This window comes from Hydra vulgaris, chromosome 04, assembly GCF_038396675.1.
Source record: "Hydra vulgaris chromosome 04, alternate assembly HydraT2T_AEP".
Classification (NCBI taxonomy): Eukaryota; Metazoa; Cnidaria; class Hydrozoa; order Anthoathecata; family Hydridae; genus Hydra; species Hydra vulgaris.
This window is the reverse complement of record NC_088923.1, coordinates 27,404,256-27,429,513: the sequence shown is the minus strand read 5'-3', so window position 1 is coordinate 27,429,513 and position 25,258 is coordinate 27,404,256. Positions and strand designations below refer to the sequence as shown.

The following is a 25,258-nucleotide window of genomic DNA, read 5'->3' as shown; positions in this document are numbered from 1 at the left end:
TATATTTCTTAATTTTATTAAGGAGAGGTGATATTCTAACATTCTAAGCACTATCTAGTATATTGTTTTTTAACAAAATACATAGGCGATGTAATATTCTAAAAATATAATAGTATGTTTCTTAATTTTATTAAGGGGAGGTGATATTCTAACATTCTAAGCACTATCTAGTATGTTGTTTTTAAACAAAATACATGGGTGATGTGATATTCTAAAAATATAATAGTATGTTTCTTAATTTTATTAAGGGGAGGTGATATTCTAACATTCTAAGCACTATCTAGTATGTTGTTTTTAAACAAAATACATGGGCGATGTGATATTCTAAAAATATAATAGTATGTTTCTTAATTTTATTAAGGGGAGGTGATATTCTAACATTCTAAGCACTATCTAGTATGTTGTTTTTAAACAAAATACATGGGCGATGTGATATTCTAAAAATATAATAGTATGTTTCTTAATTTTATTAAGGGGAGGTGATATTCTAACATCCTAAGCACTATCTAGTATGTTGTTTTTAAACAAAATACATGGGCGATGTGATATTCTAAAAATATAATAGTATGTTTCTTAATTTTATTAAGGGGAGGTGATATTCTAACATTCTAAGCACTATCTAGTATGTTGTTTTTAAACAAAATACATGGGTGATGTGATATTCTAAAAATATAATAGTATGTTTCTTAATTTTATTAAGGGGAGGTGATATTCTAACATTCTAAGCACTATCTAGTATGTTGTTTTTAAACAAAATACATGGGCGATGTGATATTCTAAAAATATAATAGTATGTTTCTTAATTTTATTAAGGGGAGGTGATATTCTAACATTCTAAGCACTATCTAGTATGTTGTTTTTAAACAAATTACATAAGGGATGTTGTATTCTAAGCATATAATACTGGTAGCATGCCTTATATTTCTTAATTTTATTAAGGAGAGGTGATATTCTAACATTTTAAGCACTATCTAGTATGTTGTTTTTTAACAAAATACATGGGCGATGTGATATTCTAAGCATATAATACTGGTAGCATGCCATATATTTCTTAATTTTATTAAGGAGAGGTGATATTCTAACATTCTAAGCACTATCTAGTACGTTGTTTTTTAACAAAATACATGGGCGATGTGATATTCTAAAAATATAATAGTATGTTTCTTAATTTTATTAAGGAGAGGTGATATTCTAACATTCTAAGCACTATCTAGTATGTTGTTTTTAAACAAAATACATGGGCGATGTGATATTCTAAAAATATAATAGTATGTTTCTTAATTTTATTAAGGGGAGGTGATATTCTAACATACTAAGCACTATCTAGTATGTTGTTTTTTAACAAAATACATGGGCGATGTGATATTCTAAAAATATAATAGTATGTTTCTTAATTTTATTAAGGGGAGGTGATATTCTAACATTCTAAGCACTATCTAGTATGTTGTTTTTTAACAAAACACATGGGCGATGTGATATTCTAAAAATATAATGGTATGTTTCTTAATTTTATTAAGGGGAGGTGATATTCTAACATTCTAAGCACTATCTAGTATGTTGTTTTTAAACAAAATACTATTTAAAAATATAATAGTATGTTTCTCAATTTTATTAAGGGGAGGTGATATTCTAACATTCTAAGCACTATCTAGTATGTTGTTTTTAAACAAATTACATAAGGGATGTTATATTCTAAGCATATAATACTGGTAGCATGCCATATATTTCTTAATTTTATTAAGGAGAGGTGATATTCTAACATTCTAAGCACTATCTAGTATGTTGTTTTTTAACAAAATACATGGGCGATGTGATATTCTAAAATTATAATAGTATGTTACTTAATTTTATTAGGGGAGGTGATATTATATGATTTTGTAATTTATCTATGTTTTACATAACTATTTTCTGTTTTTTTTCTTTTATGATGTTTGCATTGCTTATATTAATCGCTCGGCCTAAAGTAATTTTGATTTTCCTAAAATTATTAATTAATCTTCTTTTTTTTCCTTGATTTTAGGTTCTTAATTTTCCTAGTTGTTGAATCACAATAAAAACCGTCAGTCTGTCAGGTTGTCTATAAAGTACACATTTATGTACAGTTTATAGACACCCCCAACGCATACAGTTTTGTAAAGAGAAAGGGTGTTAAAGAAAACCTTATAAACATGTTTGGCTGTCTTACTTACAAGTTTTTTCTTAAACCTGATTCTTGTTTTTAACAAAAGAATCTGTATTATTCCTCTGGCTTTTACTTGTCTGTCTGTTTTAAATGCCATTTTAAATTGACCTTGATTAATTAAATCCATAAAATGTACAATTAACAAATAGTTTGACTTATTGATATTTTAAGATTTTATTCTCCACTTTTTATTTCAATCGCTATTTGGATCTATATTAATCGAAACTAAATATTAAGAGAACTTGAATGCCACTACATCTTTTATGAACCCATTAATTAAAAGCTGTACAAGTAATAGCGTTTTGTAGATTAAAACCCCAGGCTAATAAATTTAAAATTTGTAATAACCCTTATTTATTTATTTATATATATATATATATATATATATATATATATATATATATATATATATATATACATATATATATATATATATATATATATATATATATATATATATATATATATATATATATATATATATATATATATATATATATACATATATATATATATATATATATATATATATATATATATATATATATATATATATATATATATATATATATATATATATATTATATTATAATTATTTAAACGATTTTTTTTTTTATATTCTGTAGTTTAATTAATTTTTTTTTTCCATTTTAGATTTGGTATCGAGCAGCAGTTTTACACAGAAGTTTTTATATCTTGAGTTAGAAATTTGGAAACTTGAAAAACTCAACAAGGTTGTTCAAGTTTAATTACGATGATGAAAACAAAATCCTACTTTAATAATATTTTTAATTTTGAAATTGAATGTACAATCAATAGTAAATTTTACTGAAGTAGAGTTTAAAACTAGATTGAACTTTCCTAAACAAATAATTAAAATCTAAAAATATAGAAGAAAATTTCTGGTCGTTGTGCTGTTTTTTCCTCATATAAATTAACTTTATTATTTTGCAGCTAATTTTGCCATTATATAATTTTTCCTTTAATTTATGTAATTTAAATGAAAAGTTTGGATGCAAAAATGTTTGTAAAATTGTTTATAATATTAAAATAAACAACCGGCTAAAGGATTTTTATATGTTTTACTTTGTATTTGTTTTTTTTAATATGATGTTTACATTGCTTGTAATTAGTTAGGAAATGCGAATCAAAGAAGAAGAGAAGATGAAATTGAGCTTCATATTTATAATGATTACTCTCTACTTATTTCGTTGTTAAGAAATTATAGTTTACGATACTTTATAATAAGCTTTTGACGCTCGATGTAAGAGGACTTAAAAATAATTAATTAAGCACTTAACAACGTTTTATTTAACCTGTTTTTACTAAAGTATATTCTTATTTAACAGTATCATAAAATAATTTTGTAAATCACTTTTTGGCTCATAATCTAAACATGACTAAGATTATGAGCCAAAAAATTCGATTTTAATAGCGCCCTAAAAAAATAGAGAATTTTTTATTTTTGAGTAGCCAAAATTATTACCCCGAGCAACATTCATAGCAACTGTGCAACATAGCAACTTTTAACCTTGGTAAAAATAAATAAAAAGCATGCTTTAGCTACAGCATATCTAGCGAGATAAAAACATGCGGTCCATTAATTAAGAATGTTTTTTTTAAATCCTGAATTGTTTATAGTAGGCTATTTTTTTTTACATTGTTTTTGCATTTGGTATTGCTCTAAGTAGTTTCTTTTGTTTAAATTCATATTTAAAATAGAAGGAGTTTCTTACTTCAAAACGCTGGTTATGATGTTCACCATCTATCTTGAAAAAATAAACAAGTTGTATTTGGGAAATTGCTGTTGCTATCATTCAATGGACAGATATGTATTATATCTGTAAGTAAGAAAAGAACAAAATACATTTTTTTCGAGTTCAAGAACATTATCTTAAAAAGCAAAAATAATCTGAGGTCAAACCCTATCTCAATATGTTAAGTAACTATTTTGTAGACAATGAAATTAGTCATGACTAAAATATTAAATGCGTAGAATACTTACGCCACGGCATGGTCGCTAAAAGTAAAAATTTGAAATGTGGGTGCTAAATTTGGTCAGTGAAGCCAATGCCAATGTGGTTTGTCATTACTTTTGTTATCATCGAAGTTACGTAGCCGCAAAAAGATTATTTTTGTTTATTTTCAAGGGAGATGTACCGGACACTCGTAGCTTTCTTAACATAGAAGAAGTATAAATTGCAGCTATTATTGAGCTACAAGCTCAATGCAGGAATCATATTGATAGCAGTTTTTTGTTGAATAAACAACCATTTTGTTTAAACATTTGTTTTTGACTTTTTGAGGGATTGTTATTAATTGCTTGATATAGCAAACAGTTTCACCTTTTTTTTTGCCGTCCACAATAATATATTTCTTGCTAAACAGGTCAGTGCCAACGTAAGTTAATTTTAATTGAAATACCACGGACTAGTTATTTCTAATTACGAATTTAATATTGTAAATCAATGTATTAGGAGTTCTTTTATTGAGCAATTACACCTCCCTGTTATCATTCTTAATAGCATAGATGAATTAGATTGAAAATTTATGACGAAACATCAACATCTAAACTGAAATACATAAATAAATAATACCATAAAAAATATTAGAACTTTTGCCTTTGAATACATTTAATAGATGGTCTCATACAACAATGTATTGAATGTATCCAAAGTTTTTGTTGAGGAGCATGGCAGTCCTTTAGGAGGCTATAGTGGTCAAACAAAAACCATTGCTAAAATTATGGAAAAATATTATTGGCCTAATATCAGTGGAGATATTAAGAAATGGGTAAGTGGATTCTTTATATATATATATATATATATATATATATATATATATATATATATATATATATTAATTTATTTAACAAAACACTTTTGTTAACAGGTAAAAGAGTGTAGCCGTTGTCAAAAATCTGGTCAACTACTTTCAATATCCGAACCTTTACATTCAATAAAGGTAAACTTGAATAGTAATCTTAACATCAAAATGTATTTAAAAATAATGCTACTTGATGTAGCATTTTATTTAATATAAAATTATTTTTACAATTTTGTTTATTTATAAAAATTACATTTATTTAACTATAATAATATGTATAACGACATTATAATAAGAAGAATTCCTGTAAATTAAAAAAAAAAGCAGTTTTTCTTTAGACTACACGCGTATGGGAAATAATTGGCATAGATTTTGCGGGACCGTTTGCTCAAACAAAAATGGGGAACAAATATTTTATGAGCTCTATGGATTTGTTTTCCAAATGGCCTGTTGCCTACGCCAAATGGCCTGTTCCAAATGGCCTGTTGTTTACCTAACAAGGACGCTATAACGGTCGCTAAAGCAGTTATAAATTTAGTGACAACCTTCGGGTTTCCCTCCGTAATAATTACAGATAATGGAACCGAATTTTGTAACGAGGTAGCTATTTATATTTGTAAACTTATGTTTAAAAAGGAATATATTAAAAAAAAAATTTAATCACTTAGTTTATAAAAAATAATTTCGGTAATTTTTAGTTAAACGGCGAAATGTATAAAATCTTGGGAATAGAACGCAGAAAACATCCACAAACAAATGAGCAGGATGAAAATACTAATAAAAATATAAAAAAGTAATTTTTGATTTGATACTTTTGGATACAGCTTTGATTTTTCCTAATGTTTAAAGTAGAGGAGAAGGAAGCAGTTCAGGAATCTTAAATTAGGATTATTATTGGTGAAAGAGATGTGTTCTGGGTTGAGGAACCACTTTTTAATGCGGCACATAAACACTTAGTATTGCACTCATCATAACAAACTTATCGAGAAAAAAAATTAAACTAAGATTAAAAAGATGCGCAAGGTTTCCTAACTTGCCTCCTTTTCCTATATAAAGCGATTACTTAAAATTATTTTAAATTTATTTTAAACAATGACTTTGTTGATATTTATTTGACATTTTCTCTTATTAGAAAAATCCGAAAGTTAGTTGACGATAACCAAACAAACTGGGATGAGTTTATTGATATAGTTTTGTACCCACTACGGATAGAAAGGCAAACGTCGACAAAAGTGTCACCTTTTGAGTTAATGTTTGGGGGTCCCCCACCTGTTTGTAATAGTGAACTGAAAGAAGTAATTAAAGAATAGTATTACAAAGTTTTATATCCAAAATTATAAGATATCGTTAATAATTCATAGTTATCATAAAAATCAAAAGAGGTTTGTAATTTAGGAGATAGGCTTTATTGGAGTTGATGAAGAAGAAGTAAAAGCAGAAGTAGAGAAGAGTAAGATTCATATCGAAAACTTAACTAACTTGGTTACTAAGGTAAGGCACTTCAATTCTTCGATTTAATTTGCAGTAGTTAGCATTATTTGTAGAAAAGCTATAAGTTTTACTAGTACTAATAAGTTTTAATACTATATCAATTTTAGAATATCGAAGAAGCTCAAATCAAGCAAAAAAAATATTATGATAGAAGAGCTTTAAAAAATATTAAAATAGAAGAAGAATCTATTAAGGCGATAAAGTTGCTACTTAACATAAGAGGAAGAAGAAATAAAGGAGCTGCTTTTAAGCCACGGTTTAAAGGACCTTATGGAACTTACAAAAGGAACTCACAAAAGATGTCATCTTAAGAAATTTGTTGAATGCAATTTAGATAAAGGTAGGCATGTTACTTAAAAAAACACATTTGTTTTGTAGTTATTAAATTTAAATTTAATTGTTTTTTTTTGAAATTTAAAAGAAATTACAACTGTAACTATCGAACAATCTTTAACGAAAAAAGCACTAGAAACCGAAAAAAGTTCTGTGGTGGAAAATGTAAAAAGTTAGTTGCCTTTTTTTTTTTTGACAGAAGTTTCACTTTTGCAAATAACTGCAAATATTTTTGTAACAATCGTTTCACGAATGATTTTTATCTTTTTAGAAGACTGTATTGTCAATTGTTTGTTCAACCAGGAAAGCCAAGTTCTCTATACAATAAAAACATTCCATACAAGTAAGTTAACTAAAAATTCATACTTTCAATACAATTACCTTAAAATATCTATTATAAAACATTAAAAACGTTAAACATAAGAAACATTAAAAAGTGAATTATAAACTTTTAGTAAATCGAAATAAAAATTGATGTTTTATTCTCTAGATAGAGCTGTTACAAAAAAAAGTTGCATAGTTGAAGATAGTGAAGGTATATTTTATTCAACGATGCCCTAAAGTAATTTAAGGGCTTTCGCATTGACTCTTTGTCAATATTTGATAAAAAAACATAAATTTGGAAGTTATACGAATATTATTAAAAGTATAAGTTGGTAATTTTATAACTATAAAAAAAAAAATAGAAAAATTTAAAACCTAGTTGTTGAGCCCAGCCTAGAAAAACAAAAAGTTTCATTGAAAGTATTTTTAAATATTATGTAAATTTTTTAACTTTTTTATTACTGGTTAGGTGGTAAGCTTTTTTATAATTTCCTTATAAGATTTAATATGTTGTATTTCATAAATAGGTTACGGAATTCTCGACTATCTTCGTAAAGTAAATCCTATAAAAGCCATTATGGGTATATACCCAAGCCTAGGTGGTTGCAAGGTTTATGACTACTCCTTGCAAGATACCTTGAAAGACTGTCTTAGTGATGAAATTGTTTATATTTACCTTAAGCTTTTAGCAAATAGTCGGAATAAGGTAAAACTTGAAATGAAAAGGCTGTATTTATTCGAAAACGTTTTAATATATACAATATCAGACTAAATGTTATTCTATTTTTCTTTGGTTTCAAGTACCACATTGAAGTATTGGCACCAGCGAATTTACTTTCACTCGAAGAGTTACCAAATCAAACTGACCTAATACGCATGCAGCCGGAGGTATTTACAAATATCAGCTAAATACGAAAAAAAGATATATTATATATATATACATATATACATATATGTATATATATGTATGTATATATATATACATATATATATGTATATATATAAATATATATATATATATATCTATATATATATACATATATATGTATATATATACCTATAATACAGTGTGTTGCATTTGTGGAAACATAAAAGGTCCAAAAACAAGAAAAAAGCAGAAGTTAGATGAATGGGTAATAAAATCTTTGTTCCACTAATTTTTTATTATTATGTTTCAATTAGGGAAAGAATTATAAAAAAAAGATGTTTTTCATAGATAAAATGTGATATTTGCATTCCAAATAGATGGTATCATATGGAGTGCATAGCCTATGAAACCAAAAACAGCATATCGTTTTGCTGTGGAAACATTCATCTTTAAAAGTATGTTAAGATTTATAAGTATAAAATTTTGAAGATATTATTTATGCACATATATTTACTATTACAATTCCTTTATTAAATCATAACTCTAGGCTTTATTATTATTATTATGATTTCATTTGAGGTCTTTAATACGTATAATATATAAATATAAAGCATAAAACATCAGTAGAAGAAGTACGTTTTCATTTATTTTGTTAAAAATTGTTTCAAATAGTTATACAGAGATATTTGAACTCCTAAAAGTTGGAGCTATTTTTCAACTTGAGACAGAAGAAGTCTTTGTACTACAAAGAAAAATTAATTTTTAGTTTGATTTTGAATTTGTTGTGTTTAAGGAGGTTTTTTCAATTTCTTAATACTAGGTTGGTTTTAAGAAAAAAACTAATTATTATTGATATTATTATTGTAGATTTTTTAATTTTGGTTTAGATTTTTTTAAACATTTGCTACAGGAAATGATATATTATAATGAACATAGGTTTAGTATGAACATAGGTTTAATATATTTGATATGATAAAATATTTGATTGATTTAAATAACTACAACTACACTTTCACTATAGGTTTGGTACATGGCTGAAAATTCTTCAAGCAAAAGAAAAGAATTAAAAAATTTTATAAAATTTTGTATATAAAATGCTTTATTGTAATATATTGGTTTATATAATATGACAACCCTGATAAAGACAAAGTAGACTTTTACCTGTTATCAGCTTCCAAAAAACTAAATACAATTAGATGCAATACATTAGTATAACTAAGAAAAAATTAACAAAAAGTTTTCAATAATGTTTAAAAAAAATTGTATTATTTTAATAAAAACTAAAAAACCTTGTACACCAATTTCTAAATTAAACGAAGTTAGAAGTGTTGGAGCAATTTTTTACAACCAGATGCTCTTCCTGGCATTGACCGTTTCTTCAGATCAAGACTGACAGTTTTTATTGTGATTCTACAACTAGGAAGATTAAGAACCTAAAATCAAGGAAAAAAAGAAGATTAACTAACAATTTTAGGAAAATCAAAAATAATTTAGGCCTTGCGATTAAGATAAGCAATGCAAACATCATAAAAGAAAAAAAGAAAATAGTTATGTAGAACATAGATAAATTACTGAGCTCTTTTTTTTAATATAATCAAAAACAACAAAACAAACATTTTCAATGTATTTTCTTTCTAATTATCATAGTTGTATTTGCAGCCTATAATCTATGAACAGCACATCAACTTAATGAAATTAAAAAATATATTATATACTATCAGTATTAAATGCTTAGAATATCAAACCTTCATGTACTTTGTAAAAAAAAATAACATACTAGATAGCTGCATTTGTTGCTTAGAATCATAGAATATCATATCCCAGTTAATAAAATTAAGAAACATACTATTATATTTTTAGAATATCACATCGCCCATGTATTTTGTTAAAAAACAACATACTAGATAGTGCTTAGAATGTTAGAATATCACCTCTCCTTAATAAAATTAAGAAATATATGGCATGCTACCAGTATTATATGCTTAGAATATAACATCCCTTATGTAATTTGTTTAAAAACAACATACTAGATAGTGCTTAGAATGTTAGAAAATCACCTCCCCTTAATTAAATTAAGAAACATACTATTATATTTTTATATAGTATTTTGTTTAAAAACAACATACTAGATAGAGCTTAGAATGTTAGAATATCACCTCCCCTTAATAAAATTAAGAAACATACTATTATATTTTTAGAATATCACATCGCCCATGTATTTTGTTAAAAAACAACATACTAGATAGTGGTTAGAATGTTAGAATATCACCTCTCCTTAATAAAATTAAGAAATATATGGCATGCTACCAGTATTATATGCTTAGAATACAACATCCCTTATGTAATTTGTTTAAAAACAACATACTAGATAGTGCTTAGAATGTTAGAATATCACCTCCCCTTAATAAAATTAAGAAACATACTATTATATTTTTAGAATATCACATCGCCCATGTATTTTGTTTAAAAACAACATACTAGATAGTGCTTAGAATGTTAGAATATCACCTCCCCTTAATAAAATTAAGAAACATACTATTATATTTTTAGAATATCACATCGCCCATGTATTTTGTTTAAAAACAACATACTAGATAGTGCTTAGAATGTTAGAATATCACCTCCCCTTAATAAAATTAAGAAACATACTATTATATTTTTAGAATATCACATCGCCTATGTATTTTGTTAAAAAACAACATACTAGATAGTGCTTAGAATGTTAGAATATCACCTCTTCTTAATAAAATTAAGAAATATATGGCATGCTACCAGTATTATATGCTTAGAATACAACATCCCTTATGTAATTTGTTTAAAAACAACATACTAGATAGTGCTTAGAATGTTAGAATATCACCTCCCCTTAATAAAATTAAGAAACATACTATTATATTTTTAGAATATCACATCGCCCATGTATTTTGTTTAAAAACAACATACTAGATAGTGCTTAGAATGTTAGAATATTACCTCCCCTTAATAAAATTAAGAAATAATGGCATGCTACTATTATATGTGTAGAATAAAATTAAGAAACATACTATTATATTTTTAGAATATCACATCGCCCATGTATTTTGTTTAAAAACAACATACTAGATAGTGCTTAGAATGTTAGAATATTACCTCCCCTTAATAAAATTAAGAAATAATGGCATGCTACTATTATATGTGTAGAATATCACATTGCCCTTGTATTTTGTTAAAAAACAACAAACCAAATAGTGCTTAGAATGTAACATTCCCTCATATAGATATATAAAATATTGCATAACATCTGGTTTGAAAATATGTAAAGTATTACTAGAAAATCATCAATTTTAGAATTAAAAATTAAATTATAGTACCATGTCTTGCGGAGTTCGTATATACCAACATATTAATAATGAGTTTCATTTATGTATTTGTCGCGTTATTATTATAAACTATGAACGTTCTTGTATTATTCGGACGCACTCGGTACCCTACTAAGTTCTATTACTTCAAAATGCATCCTCGTTTTCATTATTTCAACTGGTGCGGTGATATTCTAAGGTGCGGTGATATTCTATTACATTTTCCACGTTTTTTACATATTTATAAAACATTTACACGGCAAAGTAAAATGTTAAGTGTTCGGTACCCAAGTACAGTGTCCGGCACCTAGGTAGGAGTCACTTGTCAAGTAATCGGTACCGTTAGGTAGGAATTACTGTACAGTGATCCGTACCGGTTAAGTACTTCGTACCTCCTACACCGGTAAACATATCAGCCTGATGTTATTTTCAATGCAAATACGCACAACATCGTAAGTAACACGTGGGACGTGTCCGCTCAAGACTAAAATGTGAATACCTGTAATTTAAAAAAATATTTGATTAGTTGATTTATTGGTTAAACTCCTCAGTAGACCAAACTAATTACCTGACATTAATTTGATTGTTGGTATGAATACTTTTGTGAGTCATTGAATAAATTGATTCTCTTCCATCCAACCCGACTTCGATATTGTAAATACGGTGTAATAGTACTGTTGGTTTTCAAACCTATGTTTTCATACGATTCTTAATCAGAATAATATTCTCTATCAATAATCAACAATAAAAAAGAGGGGGGAGGGGTAGAGGTTTCTTATTGTTTAAAAGTTTATGCATGAAAAACAAATTGATTAAAGTTGCCTAAAGTTGTTACTTAAAATTTTTACGCAGATATCACTTACGATAATGACAAAAACTAAATTTATAATTACGGATTTTTTTGTTTAAAAAAAGTCAAATCATGAAGTATAAAAATGCAAATTTCTTAATAACAAGAAAAGCTGTAAAAATGATTGATCACATTTTGAAATAAGAATAACATTTTAAATGCAATAAAATTAAAATTAACATTTCAGGTTAATTAGATAAAAAGTTTATAAAAGGGACTGAAGTGCCTAATATATATATATATATATATATATATATATATATATATATATATATATATATATATATATATATATATATATATATATATATATATATATATATATATATATATCAGGGACGGATCCAGGAGGGGGGAGGGAGAATTCCCTCACCCCCAGAATTTGAGATTTCTAAAATTCCTTAGAAATTGAGGAGCTTTTTATTATCATTTTTTAGAAACCCAAATGTGGTACAAAATACAAAAATAATTCAACATCATTTTTTTTTTTTTTTTAAACATCTTTGCTTCCAACAAGGCTGCAGGCAGCCACTAATTAAAGTTGGAAGTTACTGAAAAAGAAAAGATAATGATTGTAGAGCAAGATAGCAATTGACGGACAACTTAAAGGATTGCAAATTATATGAATCAGGAAAGCATGATGAAGGAAGAGAATTTCAAAGAGCTGATGTTCGAGGAAAAAAACTAGACGAATAAGCGTTTTCGGAGCACTTAGGAACAGTCACAGAAAAAGGATGACACTTGATTGAATGACGGGCAACACGAGAATGAATTATAGTAGATGGCACAGGGTAACTGGTAAGCAAAATTTTATTAGTAGTTAAACAGAGCATAGATTAGATTTCTAGATGGATAAAAAATTTGGATCATATATTTTTCACAATAATTAAAGCGAGGTGCTTTCCCTGCTTGCTGTACATATATGTGACGTACTACTATAATAATGAATTGTCAAATGGCATAAGCATTAGTTTACAAACATTATGTGTTCGTTTTACATGTATTATTACGGAGTTTCTTCTGGCATTTTTTGGTGTTTGAGATTATTTACTAACTTCCAGACATGGGGCAAACACCTAACATTTATACCTATGTCAAATAAGGATATTTAGCAAAAAATGCAATGATTGGAGCATGGGAACAAAAAGCTCTAAAACGTTAGCTACATCTGCCCCAAAAGTGAGAGCGATAAGTTGATAAAATATTTTTTTATTATTCTTAACTAAATTTATATTCCTCTATAAATTTTAAATTTCACGACATCAATTATAACTAGCGTTCAAAAAATGACCTTTAATAATATGTAACCCCTCAAACTGATAGGGATTCAAGATTTATATGGACATTTTTTAAACGCTAATAAATTATTGTATGAAATTTTAAATTTGTCGATGAATACCAATTTAGTTAATAATAATAAAAAAATTTTTTTTAATTTATTGGTTGTTCTCACGTTTGGGGCAGGTGTAGCTAAATTTTTTTGGGTCCTTTTGTTCCCAGGCTTTAACCATGGCAATTTTTTACAAAGCATCTTTATTCGACATAAGTATATAATATAATACATATTTTTTGGATATATAGTATAATTTGCTACACGTTTGGAAGTTAGCTATTTGAAACATCAAAAAATGCTGAAACATCAAAAAATCCACCTTTCTCTCTACCTGAAGGTTATTTAGCTAAAATACGGAAAAAATCTCGACATCGTCTTGCTGGTTTTAAGACAATCTAAAATGTGAGACGATTCTGCTATCGATTAGTCACCAATTATTTACTGACTACTTTTTTAGTCCTTCCTACAAAAAGAATATTTTTAGCAATCTTGTAAGTGTTTTGTTATTTAACTAAAATTTTAAGAGACAAAAAAAACAAGACATCTAACAAATTAATATTTAATGGTCTTATCACAGAACACTGACAAAGCAAAAGCATTTATTGAAAAAGTTTCTTGCTGAGCTTTAAAAAAAAACTTTAAAAATAATTCAAATTTTCGTTTGTCCAAGTTTAAAAATAATTCATAATCAATAAGTTTCATTTATATAAGAGCTTTACACTGTTACGTCAAAATACATAAAACATTTAAAAATTACATGAAACGTAATGAAAATTTAAATTTTATTGCAATTTATGAACATTCAATAAAATTTACACCTCTTCCAATAATTATATCAGAAAAAAGTCCTTCTTGCTTAATAGTAATTGCTTTTTCTTTATTTAATGTTAATAATGTATAAAATTTCAATGCGGCTTGTTTACGATTGCAATTCTTAACCAAGTCATTAAAGTTAACATTTGAACTTTTCTTCATACATTTCGCCAATAAATGAACTGTTTGCTGTGAACGTTTTGTCCAGCGTTTCATTATTTGTTCGTCTTGTTTTTCCTCTGTTTCGTCTTCATCTTCAAAATCTTTAGTTATGTTTTCTTCGTCAAACGTTTTATAAGGTTCTTCTATAAATGGTGGAGGGACATGGAGTAACTCAGGGAACTCTTCGTCTACTACTTCAGGATTTATTTGTTGAACGAAATCATTTATATACTCTTCCTGGTCAATAGTTTTTTCGACATCAGTTATATCGTTTATGTTAGGCAATTGATCAAGTGTTTTAGACTGACGAAGAATCTCAGTAGGTTCTTCCAGTTGAACTTCGTCATCTTGCGACGATGGCAAAATAAGGTTTTCAGGAACGCTTGAAGTCAAATTTCTTGTGTATATCTTAAGCAAATTTTTTGAAAATTTAAAGAACGTTGGAAGACTATACAGAGTCTTTACAGAGCTGTCGAACAAAGTCATTCTAAAAAAAAAAGAAAAAAACTATATATGGCAAGTGATAAAATATAACAAGATTAAAAAATGTTTTTAAATAGTGCAAAAATAAAAAATACTTTTGAAAAAGTTGTTAATAGTGCTAATAAGCTATTAATTACCTCATCCTGGTTGGAGGGGCAACTGTAGCTTTTTTAACCAAATCTTCATAACTATTTAATTGGGCTTTCATTTTTGCATTATCAATTATTTTTTCATCATCTATAACTAACTTTCGCTTTCGTTTACGACGCTTATCTTTGCCTTGTATTGTTTCTTCAATAGGATCTAATGCTAAAGCTTCAATGTCGCGTGTAAACATTGTACTCTCAACACCAGTAGCAAGTTCTTTAACAAAACAAAATTTATTTCAATTTGAGGAAAAAATATTTATCATTTGCAACTTAATTAAAAAAAAAACAAAAAATCGCTGTTTATGAGTATTTTGTATTTTTTTGTTTTCATAAAAACCCTACTAATTATCAATCAATGATAATATATACATATATACATATATACATATATACATATATACATATATACATATATATATATATATATATATATATATATATATATATATATATATATATATATATATATATATATATATATATTTTTGTGTTTTTTTTTTTTTTTATTTTGATATCGCACACTCTCTTATTTGGTGAGGTTCAATAAAAAAAGATCACAGATTATTTTTTTTTGCAAACTGATGATGGGAAGTGGTCCCCCACACCTGCTTTGCAACTTCTTTAGAACCCTGTTTTTGTCTAAAAAACGGGGTTATATGACATATTTCTAAAATGTATTAAAATAAGTAAGTGTCACTGTTACATGCATCAGTTTTATTTATTAGGGTTATAAAAATTCTAAGAATGTATATAGCAATGACCTATTTCCAGACTCCACTCTAGAAATGATAGGTCCCGGACCTGTTTTTTAAGCTCTTTTGAGACCCATTTTTGTCTAAAATAATATATTTCTGAAATCTATTAAAATCAGCTTGCACCAGTGTTACATGCATCACCAGTTTCACTTATTAGGGTAAAAGTTATTATATTATAAGTTATTATAGTTATTATATTCACTTATTAGGGTGAAAACAATAAAACAAATGTATATATTAGGTTGCTGCAAAAATAATCTCGTTTTTCATATTTTATATTTTTGGATGAATTTTTGAATAAACTTATTATTGGCAGATGTCATGCTATATGTTATTTAAAAGCGCGTTTTTCGCTTGATCTAGTTATCGTATTGGTTTTGTTTTATAATAATTTAGTCATTTTTTACAGGACGTCAAATCTATCATGGACAAGAGACAAATTCGCACGATTTTTCTGTTCCAGTTCAAAATGGGCCGAAAAGCTGCCGAGACAGCTCGCGATATCAACACTGCATTTGGCCCAGAAACCACTAACGAACGTATGGCACAGTGGTGGTTCAAAAAATTCCACAGCGGTGAGGAGAGCCTTGAAGATGAAGAGGGTCGCGGACGCCCATCTGATATTGATGACGATCAATTGAGAGCCTTAATCGAAGCCGACCCGCGCAAAACCATATGAGAGGTTGCGGAAGAACTTAACGTTCATAACTCAACAGTTGATCGCCACTTGAAGCAAATAGGAAAGTCAAAAAAGCTTAGCAAATGGGTGCCGCACGAACTGAACGAAAATCAAAAAAATCGTCGTTTTGAGGTATCGTCTGCTCTTCTTCTGCGCAACAAAAACGATCCGTTTCTCGACCGGATCGTGACGTGTGATGAGAAATGGATCCTCTACGACAACCGACGACGTTCCGCGCAGTGGTTGGACCGCGATGAGGCCCCACAGCACTTCACGAAGCCGAATCTCCACCAAAAGAAGGTTATGGTGACTGTTTGGTGGTCTGCAGCCGGTCTCATCCATCACAGCTTCCTGAATCCTGGCGAGACGATTACGGCAGAGAAGTACTGCCAGCAAATCGACGAAATGCATCAAAAGCTCCGATGTATGTGTCCGAGATTGGTCAATATGAAGGGACCAATTCTCCTTCACGACAACGCCCGGCCGCACGTCGCACAACCGACCCTGCAGAAGTTGAACGCATTGGGCTACGAAACTCTGCCTCATCCACCATACTCACCGGACCTCTCGCCCACCGACTACCACTTTTTCTAGCATCTCGACAACTTCCTCCACGAGAAATGCTTCAAAAGCCGAGACGATGTCAAAACGACCTTTGATGACTTCATCGCTTCCAGGACTTCGGAATTTTACGCTACCGGCATAAATAAACTTGTTTCTCGTTGGCAAAAATGTGTTGATTGTAATGGTTCTTATTTCGATTAATAAAGTTTATTCTATGCTGAGTTATATTTGTTCAAAGTTAACGGTTGAAAAACGAGATTATTTTTGCAGCAACCTAATAGCAGTGACTTATTACCACACCCCACCCTCAGGATGCCAGAACCCGGACCTGTTTCCCTCTACCAGACATTTCTACCTCAGCCACAATTGAAATTTATAAATTTAAAAATAACAAAAAATATTGTACTTAAATGAAACTTTTAAAAGAATTAAAATTTTTCTAATGCATTCAAGAAAACATATTACAAATAACAAATTTTAAAATTATTTGGATGAAATAAATACATAATTTAATCAAACCATGACATATAACTAAATGAAAAACAATAGCCATATATTAATATTATTATTATAATGTATTTAACTACAATAGAATCCCGTTAACTCGGACCCTGGATAAGTCGACTTTTACTAAGTCGGACAAATTTTTAATTCCCCTTTAATTCTCTATACATACCAAAAGCTTTGCTTAACTCGGACATTCGTTAAGTCAGAAAAAATATATATACCCATTCAGAGTCCAAGTTAACAGAATTCTACTGTATATATTTAGTTCATATTATATGTATATATATATGCATATTTGAATAGATTAAATTGTTGTTATTTGGAATGATTATGACTTAACTGTTTCTTTGTAACTCCAGTTGAAAAATGTTTTCTGATACTCAACTACTTGGTAGAGAAGCTGACGTTGATTGTCATTTTTTGTAAAAACTTCATTGAAGTCAGTGGCTAATTTAACTGCTCGTTCTGCACAGTCATTAACCACTTTCATGACACAAACTATCTTACAAGCAGATTTGCAGTCATCACGATAAGCCCAAGTTTTAGGAGACGCGATGTCAAGAACTTTTTTGGTAGATTGAGAGAGTCGAACAAATTCATTGAGCATCATATAACAAAGTTAGCTATAGAAAGTTTAGAGAACGTATAAATCTTGTTTGGAGCAAGTATTCTATAGTCAGAAAAATGCAGATGATTTATAACCTGCCTGAACTTCAAGTTAACTTTACTTTTAGAGGAATCACATCGTGAAGCAAACAAAAAACTATACAATAATCTTCGAATTCTTGCTGAAGTGAAAGACATTGATGATTTAGAGTAGCAATTTCCCATTCAAATTTATGATGAAGCAAACATGATTGAAGCAAACAATTTAGATATTGCTTGTAAAGAAAAATTTGATGATAATTTCATAAAAAGACATAGAAGTCTTAAACAGCAAATAGGCACAAGAACAGTGCTCTCTTTATGATAGAATCAATTAACCAGTTATTAGATCCTGTAGAAATTTTACTTAAGAAATGTAGTAGACAAGACCTTTGTTTACATAATGATGAACAAGCCTTGATTTCAGAATTGGTTAAATTTTTAAAACCGTTTGAATAATTAACCCATGTGATCAGTGCTGGAAATTCACTTTCTATTTTGCCATTAGTTAAACACAAAATACTAAAGCTTCTTTTAATTAATTTTTGTGATTTGAATGAAATAAAAAAAACTAAAGGAATATTGCTCCAAAAAAATTTACCAAAGACTTAAGTTGTCAACTTCTGCAAAAATATGCTGTTTTTTAGATCCAGCCACAAAAATTTTATATACAAGAGATGAAATAAAGAAAAGTTTGTTGGAGAATGCTTTAAACATAAAAGTGACCCAATTAGATTTAATTCAAGGTATTCTATGTCTATACAACTAATAACATCAATAAAAGAAGTTTTTGTTTTGGAAAAAATTACTGAAACACAAATAAATTTTATTTATTTGTGTTTCAGTAATTTTTTAAATAATATAAAAAAACTATTACTTTTTTTATATTATTTAATTGTGGAACACGGAGTAGTTATTTATAATTGTTAGACATTTGAAATATTTTATTAACTCATTGAGTATTATTTGCTTATTATTGATATCACTTTTTATTAAATTTATTTATCTGTTTTTAGTTATATCAGAGTCAGAAAATGATAAAGATTCAAAAACATGTCCTAGTGCTAAGCGACAACTACTTCAAGAGATGAAGAAAAGTGTTGCAGAAAAAAATTATCAAATCGATTCGAGAGTAGAGCAATTTATCTCTCATACACCTATGACAGATGAAGAACGGGATTGTTTATTGTTTTGGCAAAATCATCATACAAAGTATCCACACTTAGCAGTGCTTGCAAAAGAGTATTTTAGTATACCAACCTCGAGTGTATCAGTGGAGTCCATGTTTTCATTAAATGGATTGATTTTGAACTCAAAAAGAAGCAATTTAAGTTTGTCCAACATGAACACGACTCTCTTTATTCATTACAATGTCAGTCTAGTTTGATTCTTAACTTTAATTGAAAAATAAAAGTTGTCTTAATTTAAACTTAAATTTGTTTTCTTTTTTGTCGAAAACGATACTAATTATATTTCAGTGCAATTCGCTCAGCCAGAAGCCAGCAACTTTATTGGTCAACCAGATCAGCTAGTTGGTCATGTTGCTAAGCTTTTAGCCATCTGATATAAATGTCAGCCAGCAAGATCCATGTTATAAGCATGGCTTTAAACTCTAATTATGACTTCCTGTATTACTTGCAGTTGTGTCAAAGTGAAGATCTGCAAGATGCTTCTTAACACCAGGCCATTCATGAATGAACTCAACTACTTTTTATCCCATTAGAGCAACAGTACCAGCAGGTATCTCAGGGATCCCTAACAATTTCTCAATATCCAAGCCAGATACAATAATTGGCAAACATTTACACCTGGTTCTATCAACATTTGACAACATTTTATCATCAAAACTAGTTGGAACCAAAGGTTGAAAATTTTTTCTTACTGCTATTGCAAGAGATTCATGAGATGCAGTTCGAGCTTCCATTAGAGTGGAACGTGAAAATGTTAATTTATTTACATCACCGATTGCAGCTAGGGCTGGTGTGACAACCACCATTGCTTGTCATGGTGTTATTTTCGTTTGGTCTAATGCTGCATGAAAGAGTTGATTGTCAAAAATACAACATTTGGATATTGTAATTGAGAGTTGACTAGTGCCCATAGTAGAATGTTTTGAATTATTTGGACATATGACAGTCAGAATTTTCAGTATTTTACAACTGCTTTCTTATACATTAAGTCTTCTGATGTCATTAACATCTTTCGGGGACCTCTCTGGTCTATCAGAAACTGTTTATCTTCATTTATCTTGATGACACTATCCCTTTCATCATGGGCAATATCAAAAAGTGTATTCATCTTGGCAGTAAAATTTTCTTGATAGCTATGTTCAGCAGCTGATTTTCTACTGTGCTTGTGTGTGCTGTGCTTGTGTGTGCTGTGCTTGTGATTTGCTACTGTGCTGTGCTTAGATACTTGAATATGTTGCTTGTGAATACTCTTTAGTTTAGCAACTTCATGAGACCTATAGTTGGAGTATTAGCCTTAAGCCAGAAAATCATAACTTCATCTGTTTTTTTTCATCATGGAACTATAGTTGGAGTATTAGCCTTAAGCCAGAAAATCATAACTTCATCTGCAACTGTGTTGCAGGATATTGAAAGAGTTGACTATTTGATAATCATTTCATAAAAAATTCTACATAAGGCAGCATCACTTGTTGGCAACTGACTCGGCCCATCTATTGTTGAGAAAATATGTCCAACTAGCCAAACATTTGTAGTTGAGTGTGTTGCTTTGTCTAAAGCAGCTATCTTCTTAAGTAATATTTTTATACTTTTACTATAATAGAAAGAATATAATAGAAATTTAATAAATAAAGTGCTCAAAGTCAAATAATAAAACAATCAAGTCTTAGATGATATCCCCCCTCCCCCTATTTTCCCTTCATTTTTCAATAATGAAATCAAAATATGCATTTAGTAGCAATTTTTGGTAAATAATGCTGAGGGGGTAAATCTAAATTTGCTTGTAACCTTATGTAACCTTGTACTTTCCAACCTTATGTGAACTATTTATGTTGTAACATTCTAATACTTTATACTATTTTTTTAAAATCAATTCATAGCAGTATTTTGTATGAAATAAAAATAAAATTACATGATTAAGTTTTTAGACAAATTTTGGTCAATCTAGGGTTCCGAAATAGGGTTTAGGGGACTACTTCCCTTTATCAGTTTGCAAAAAAATTTTAACTATATACTTTTATATCAGACCTCAACAAATAAGAGGTTGTGCGATTAAAAAATTGAAAAAAAAAATTTTTCCATATAAAAAAAACCACCCTAATATATATATATATATATATATATATATATATATATATATATATATATATATATATATATATATATATATATATATATGTATATATATATGTAGGTGTACAAATGTACCTCTAAAAATTTACCTCTAGAAGCAGACTGCACCTGAAAAAGTGGCAAGAAAAAATCATTACTTAACACTGTAACAAAATCAGAGACATCTCCCTTGAAAAAAAAAAATGAAAAAAAATGTTGCTTATCTAACTACAATGATGAGCAATTAAGAAACCAATGTCTTTAAAAGGAGAGTCCTGAGGTGGTTGGATGAAGAGAATTTAATAAGTTATTATCCAACCAAAAAATGATGTTTGACTGAATCCATGAAAAAAAAGTAACTAGAATGAACTAGAAAACACCAGAATATAACTATTGAAGTTTGGAGTGGAGTAAATACGACTCATAATATTTCATAAAACCTAATTATCTTTATAATTATGGTAATATTTTACAGATCTGCTTCGTGGAAAAGTCAGCATTTCAAATTTTGGTAAACAAATGCTCATTCGTTTGACTATGCCCATGAGAAAAATTCCACTAGGACTGCCTTTTTAAAAAGATTAAACATACTGTGAATGTAATGGTGTGATCTGTGATCTCAGTCAAGGTCTGCATAGAAAGAAAAAGGTAGTTGAAGAAAATGAAAAGAAGGGAGTTGAAGAAAATGAAAAGAAGGGAGTTGAAGAAAATGAAAAGAAGGGAGTTGAAGAAAATGAAAAAATTGTAATAAATATGAGTGAGAAAATCATAAAAACAAAAATTTCAAAGAACTTACATAACAGTAAAAAAACTAGACAAATGAAAAAAACTAGACAAATGTTTTTGAGCAAAAATAAAAAACAGTAAAATGATGCAACTTTTTAAAATGATGCAACTTTTTAAAATGATGCAACTTTGCTAAATGACAAGTTACGTGATATTGGCTTTTGGTTGGTTGAACAATGGATGATCTTTCTTGAGCAACTTGTTTGTACTTTTTGAAAATAGAAAGAGACGCAACTTTATAACAATAAAACAGAGGAAGCTAAACATGTTGGTAGAGGAGTTGGCATATAGGAAGTTGCAAAGGGTGCGACATTCAAAGGTGCCAAAATCATTTCAGGTAAACTACATATACCTAACTTGTGTAATTGTCTAGAAAATAAAATACATATACAAGCCTTCCCGGGAAGCGCATGCCGTCGCATGCCTTGTTCACCCATGTTTAAAGTAGCTTTTTTTAGACACACTGCCGTGTTTGCATGTTTTAACTTATAAAGCATTTCAATAATTCGCTAAAAAAAAGAAACAAAATTGTAACGAAATATCAAGTTTAATTAAATAAAATAGAAAATTTAATAATTAAAAAAAGTAAATAAAAAAAACAACACATTTTTATAAAATTTTTATACAACTTTTGTATAACTTTTTTTTTAGAGTCGTTGTTGAAAAAAACATTATCTTTTATATGATTTTATCAAGATTTTTATCAGTTCAAATAAATAAGAGACTACTTTACTATGTACGCTAGAACTATGAGAAATTTTATTAATTTTTTTTCTTAAGTTCATTTGTTTTGTACCTCTTTTCGCTTGTAAAAATGTTTTTGCTGTATTAATTGTTTTTTTCTTAACACTTATATGATTAGAAAATAAAAAAATAAATTGTTATTTATTTGTAAAATATATTACTTGATTAATAAATTTTGTAATGGCGAAATATTTTAAATAAAAGAATAACATGGTTTCTTTAATGTCTGAAATTGCTTCTTTTATATTGCCTAGGGCATGGAAACCGGTAATGAGAAAGCGGTTTTTACCGGTAATTTTTATTCCCAATAATTACCATTACTGGTTACCGGACAAGATTTGTTTTAGCATTACTCTTGATGAATACACATCATCTCGTAACAGAAGGTTTATTAATATCAATGTTCATGTCAAGAATCGGCATTGGAATTTGGGAATGGTAAGAATTTTTGGCTCAATGCCAGCGGATAAAGCTGTGACCATTGTTAGAGAAAAGCTAAAAGAATTAGGAATTTGTCTGGACTCTGATATTGTGGCAGCTACAACTGATGGAGCTGCTGCAATGAAAAAATTCGGAAAAGCTATTTTACCAACCCATCAATTGTGCTTGGCACATGGCATCCACTTAGCAGTGTGTGATGTTTTATACAAAACAACTCCGGTCCAAGAAGTCATTCCTGATCTCGATGAAGAAGAAGATTTTGCACTTGATGATATTTCCATCTCTGATGACAGCGATTACGAAAATGAAGAAGGTATTGGATTACAGGTAAGTATTATATGTAATTATTCAAAAGTATAAGGCATTTAAATAAGATTATTTTTATTAAAAAAATTATCTTAATTACTGACACTTTCAGGTAGTAATTGAAGATGATCAACCCCCTGAAGTCCGTCAAGATCTGAGGCACATTATTTCAAAAGTAAGATGTTGTGTACGCCTGTTTCGCAAGTCCCCTGTCAAAAACGATGATATTCTTCAAAAGCACGTTCTAGCTGAGTTTAAAAAAGAATTATCACTTATACTTGACTCAAAAACTAGGTGGAACAGTTTGGTGGACATGATGTCTCGATTTGTTAAGCTAAAGAAGCCTATCAATATGTCCTTGATCGAAATTTCTAGTGAAATAAGCTTCTCCGATGAAGAATTTTACACACTTGAAGAATTGATTGCAGCCCAAGAACCAGTAAAAGTGGGAACAGAAGCTTTATGTAGATGAGATGCAACATTGATTTGAAGTGATCAGATTCTGAAGTTTATTTGCCTTAAATTAGGCATGCAGAATTCAACTTTCAGCAAAGAGTTATTAGAAATGTTAGTCAAAAGAATAAAGGAAAAAAGAAATCTTGATGTAATAAATCTATTAATTTATTTAAATGATTCAGAGGCCTTGGAAATGCAAGGGCAAAGTACGGATGTTTTTGACACTCCACAAATGAAACGAAATGCCCTTGCAAATACTGCTGCCAAATCATTCTGTCGTCTGTTTGAGGAGAGCTACGAAGATGAAGATAAATCGGAAGAAGAATGTCAAGAAATACCCAACCAGGGTTTTACCGTTACCGGTAATTATGAAAAACGGTAATAATTCCATGCCCTTTTATTGCCCAATTTCAATCTTAATACAAATTACTAGAGATGAATATAACAATTGCTGTTTAAAAAATGGAATTTAAAAATTTAAAAAAAAGTTTTAAATAGGCTCCTAAACATTTCGTTAAAAAAGTTCAGTAAATTAACAAGCACTAGCCCACAAGCTTTTGGAGCATCGCCAATAACAATAGTTCACAACCCTCGGAATTAGGGTCGGCATTCGGCAATGCCAACCTAACTGCCAACCTGAAAGTGTTTGAGGTGGGCAAAAAATTGCCGATCTCGTTCAATGTTTTATGCTAAGACCTTTGTATCAAATAATTTTTGTCAACCTGATGCCGACCTCTTAAAGATTGAGGTTGGCGATTTATTGCCGATCTCATTTTTCCTAATTCCGAGGGTTGAGTTCATCAGGAAATAAACTATCGGTTTTAAATGCACAACTTGATAATCCTACAAAAGTGCAAACTATTTCGATTGGGGTATTTAAATATTGGATTTAATGACTTTTTATTTTTTTACATAAAAAACTTG

The 25,258-nt window shown here is 28.8% G+C and overlaps 2 protein-coding genes and 2 long non-coding RNA genes across 4 annotated transcripts in view; 2 read left to right on the top strand and 2 right to left on the bottom strand.

Annotated features, from left to right (window-relative positions):
* The first annotated feature begins 4,822 nt into the window (after nucleotides 1-4,822).
* LOC136079314 (uncharacterized) lies at nucleotides 4,823-6,810 on the top strand. The gene is made up of 6 exons (XM_065795048.1): nucleotides 4,823-4,975; nucleotides 5,075-5,146; nucleotides 5,707-5,801; nucleotides 6,141-6,303; nucleotides 6,404-6,499; nucleotides 6,607-6,810. The coding sequence occupies exons 1-6, from the start codon at nucleotides 4,823-4,825 to the stop codon at nucleotides 6,808-6,810; spliced, it is 783 nt and encodes a 260-aa protein (XP_065651120.1).
* Nucleotides 6,811-7,875: 1,065 nt separating this feature from the next.
* LOC136079050 (uncharacterized) lies at nucleotides 7,876-11,503 on the bottom strand. Its single transcript, XR_010637901.1, has 4 exons — nucleotides 11,375-11,503; nucleotides 9,314-9,457; nucleotides 9,186-9,206; nucleotides 7,876-8,061 (listed from the first exon to the last, which is right to left on the bottom strand). It is a non-coding gene; the product is annotated as an uncharacterized LOC136079050 (long non-coding RNA).
* LOC136079051 (uncharacterized) lies at nucleotides 8,233-9,150 on the top strand. The gene is made up of 3 exons (XR_010637902.1): nucleotides 8,233-8,289; nucleotides 8,373-8,479; nucleotides 9,046-9,150. It is a non-coding gene; the product is annotated as an uncharacterized LOC136079051 (long non-coding RNA).
* Nucleotides 11,504-14,230: 2,727 nt separating the features above from the next.
* Nucleotides 14,231-25,258, bottom strand: part of LOC100197122 (double-strand-break repair protein rad21 homolog) — a 47,238-nt gene continuing 36,210 nt past the window's right edge. The window contains exons 6-7 of the mRNA XM_065795944.1: nucleotides 15,141-15,366; nucleotides 14,231-15,007 (exon numbers count right to left, since the gene is read on the bottom strand). Of these exons, the coding sequence (XP_065652016.1) occupies nucleotides 14,338-15,007; nucleotides 15,141-15,366 (896 nt within the window). The 3' untranslated portion in view covers nucleotides 14,231-14,337. The remainder of the gene's footprint in view (nucleotides 15,008-15,140; nucleotides 15,367-25,258) is intronic.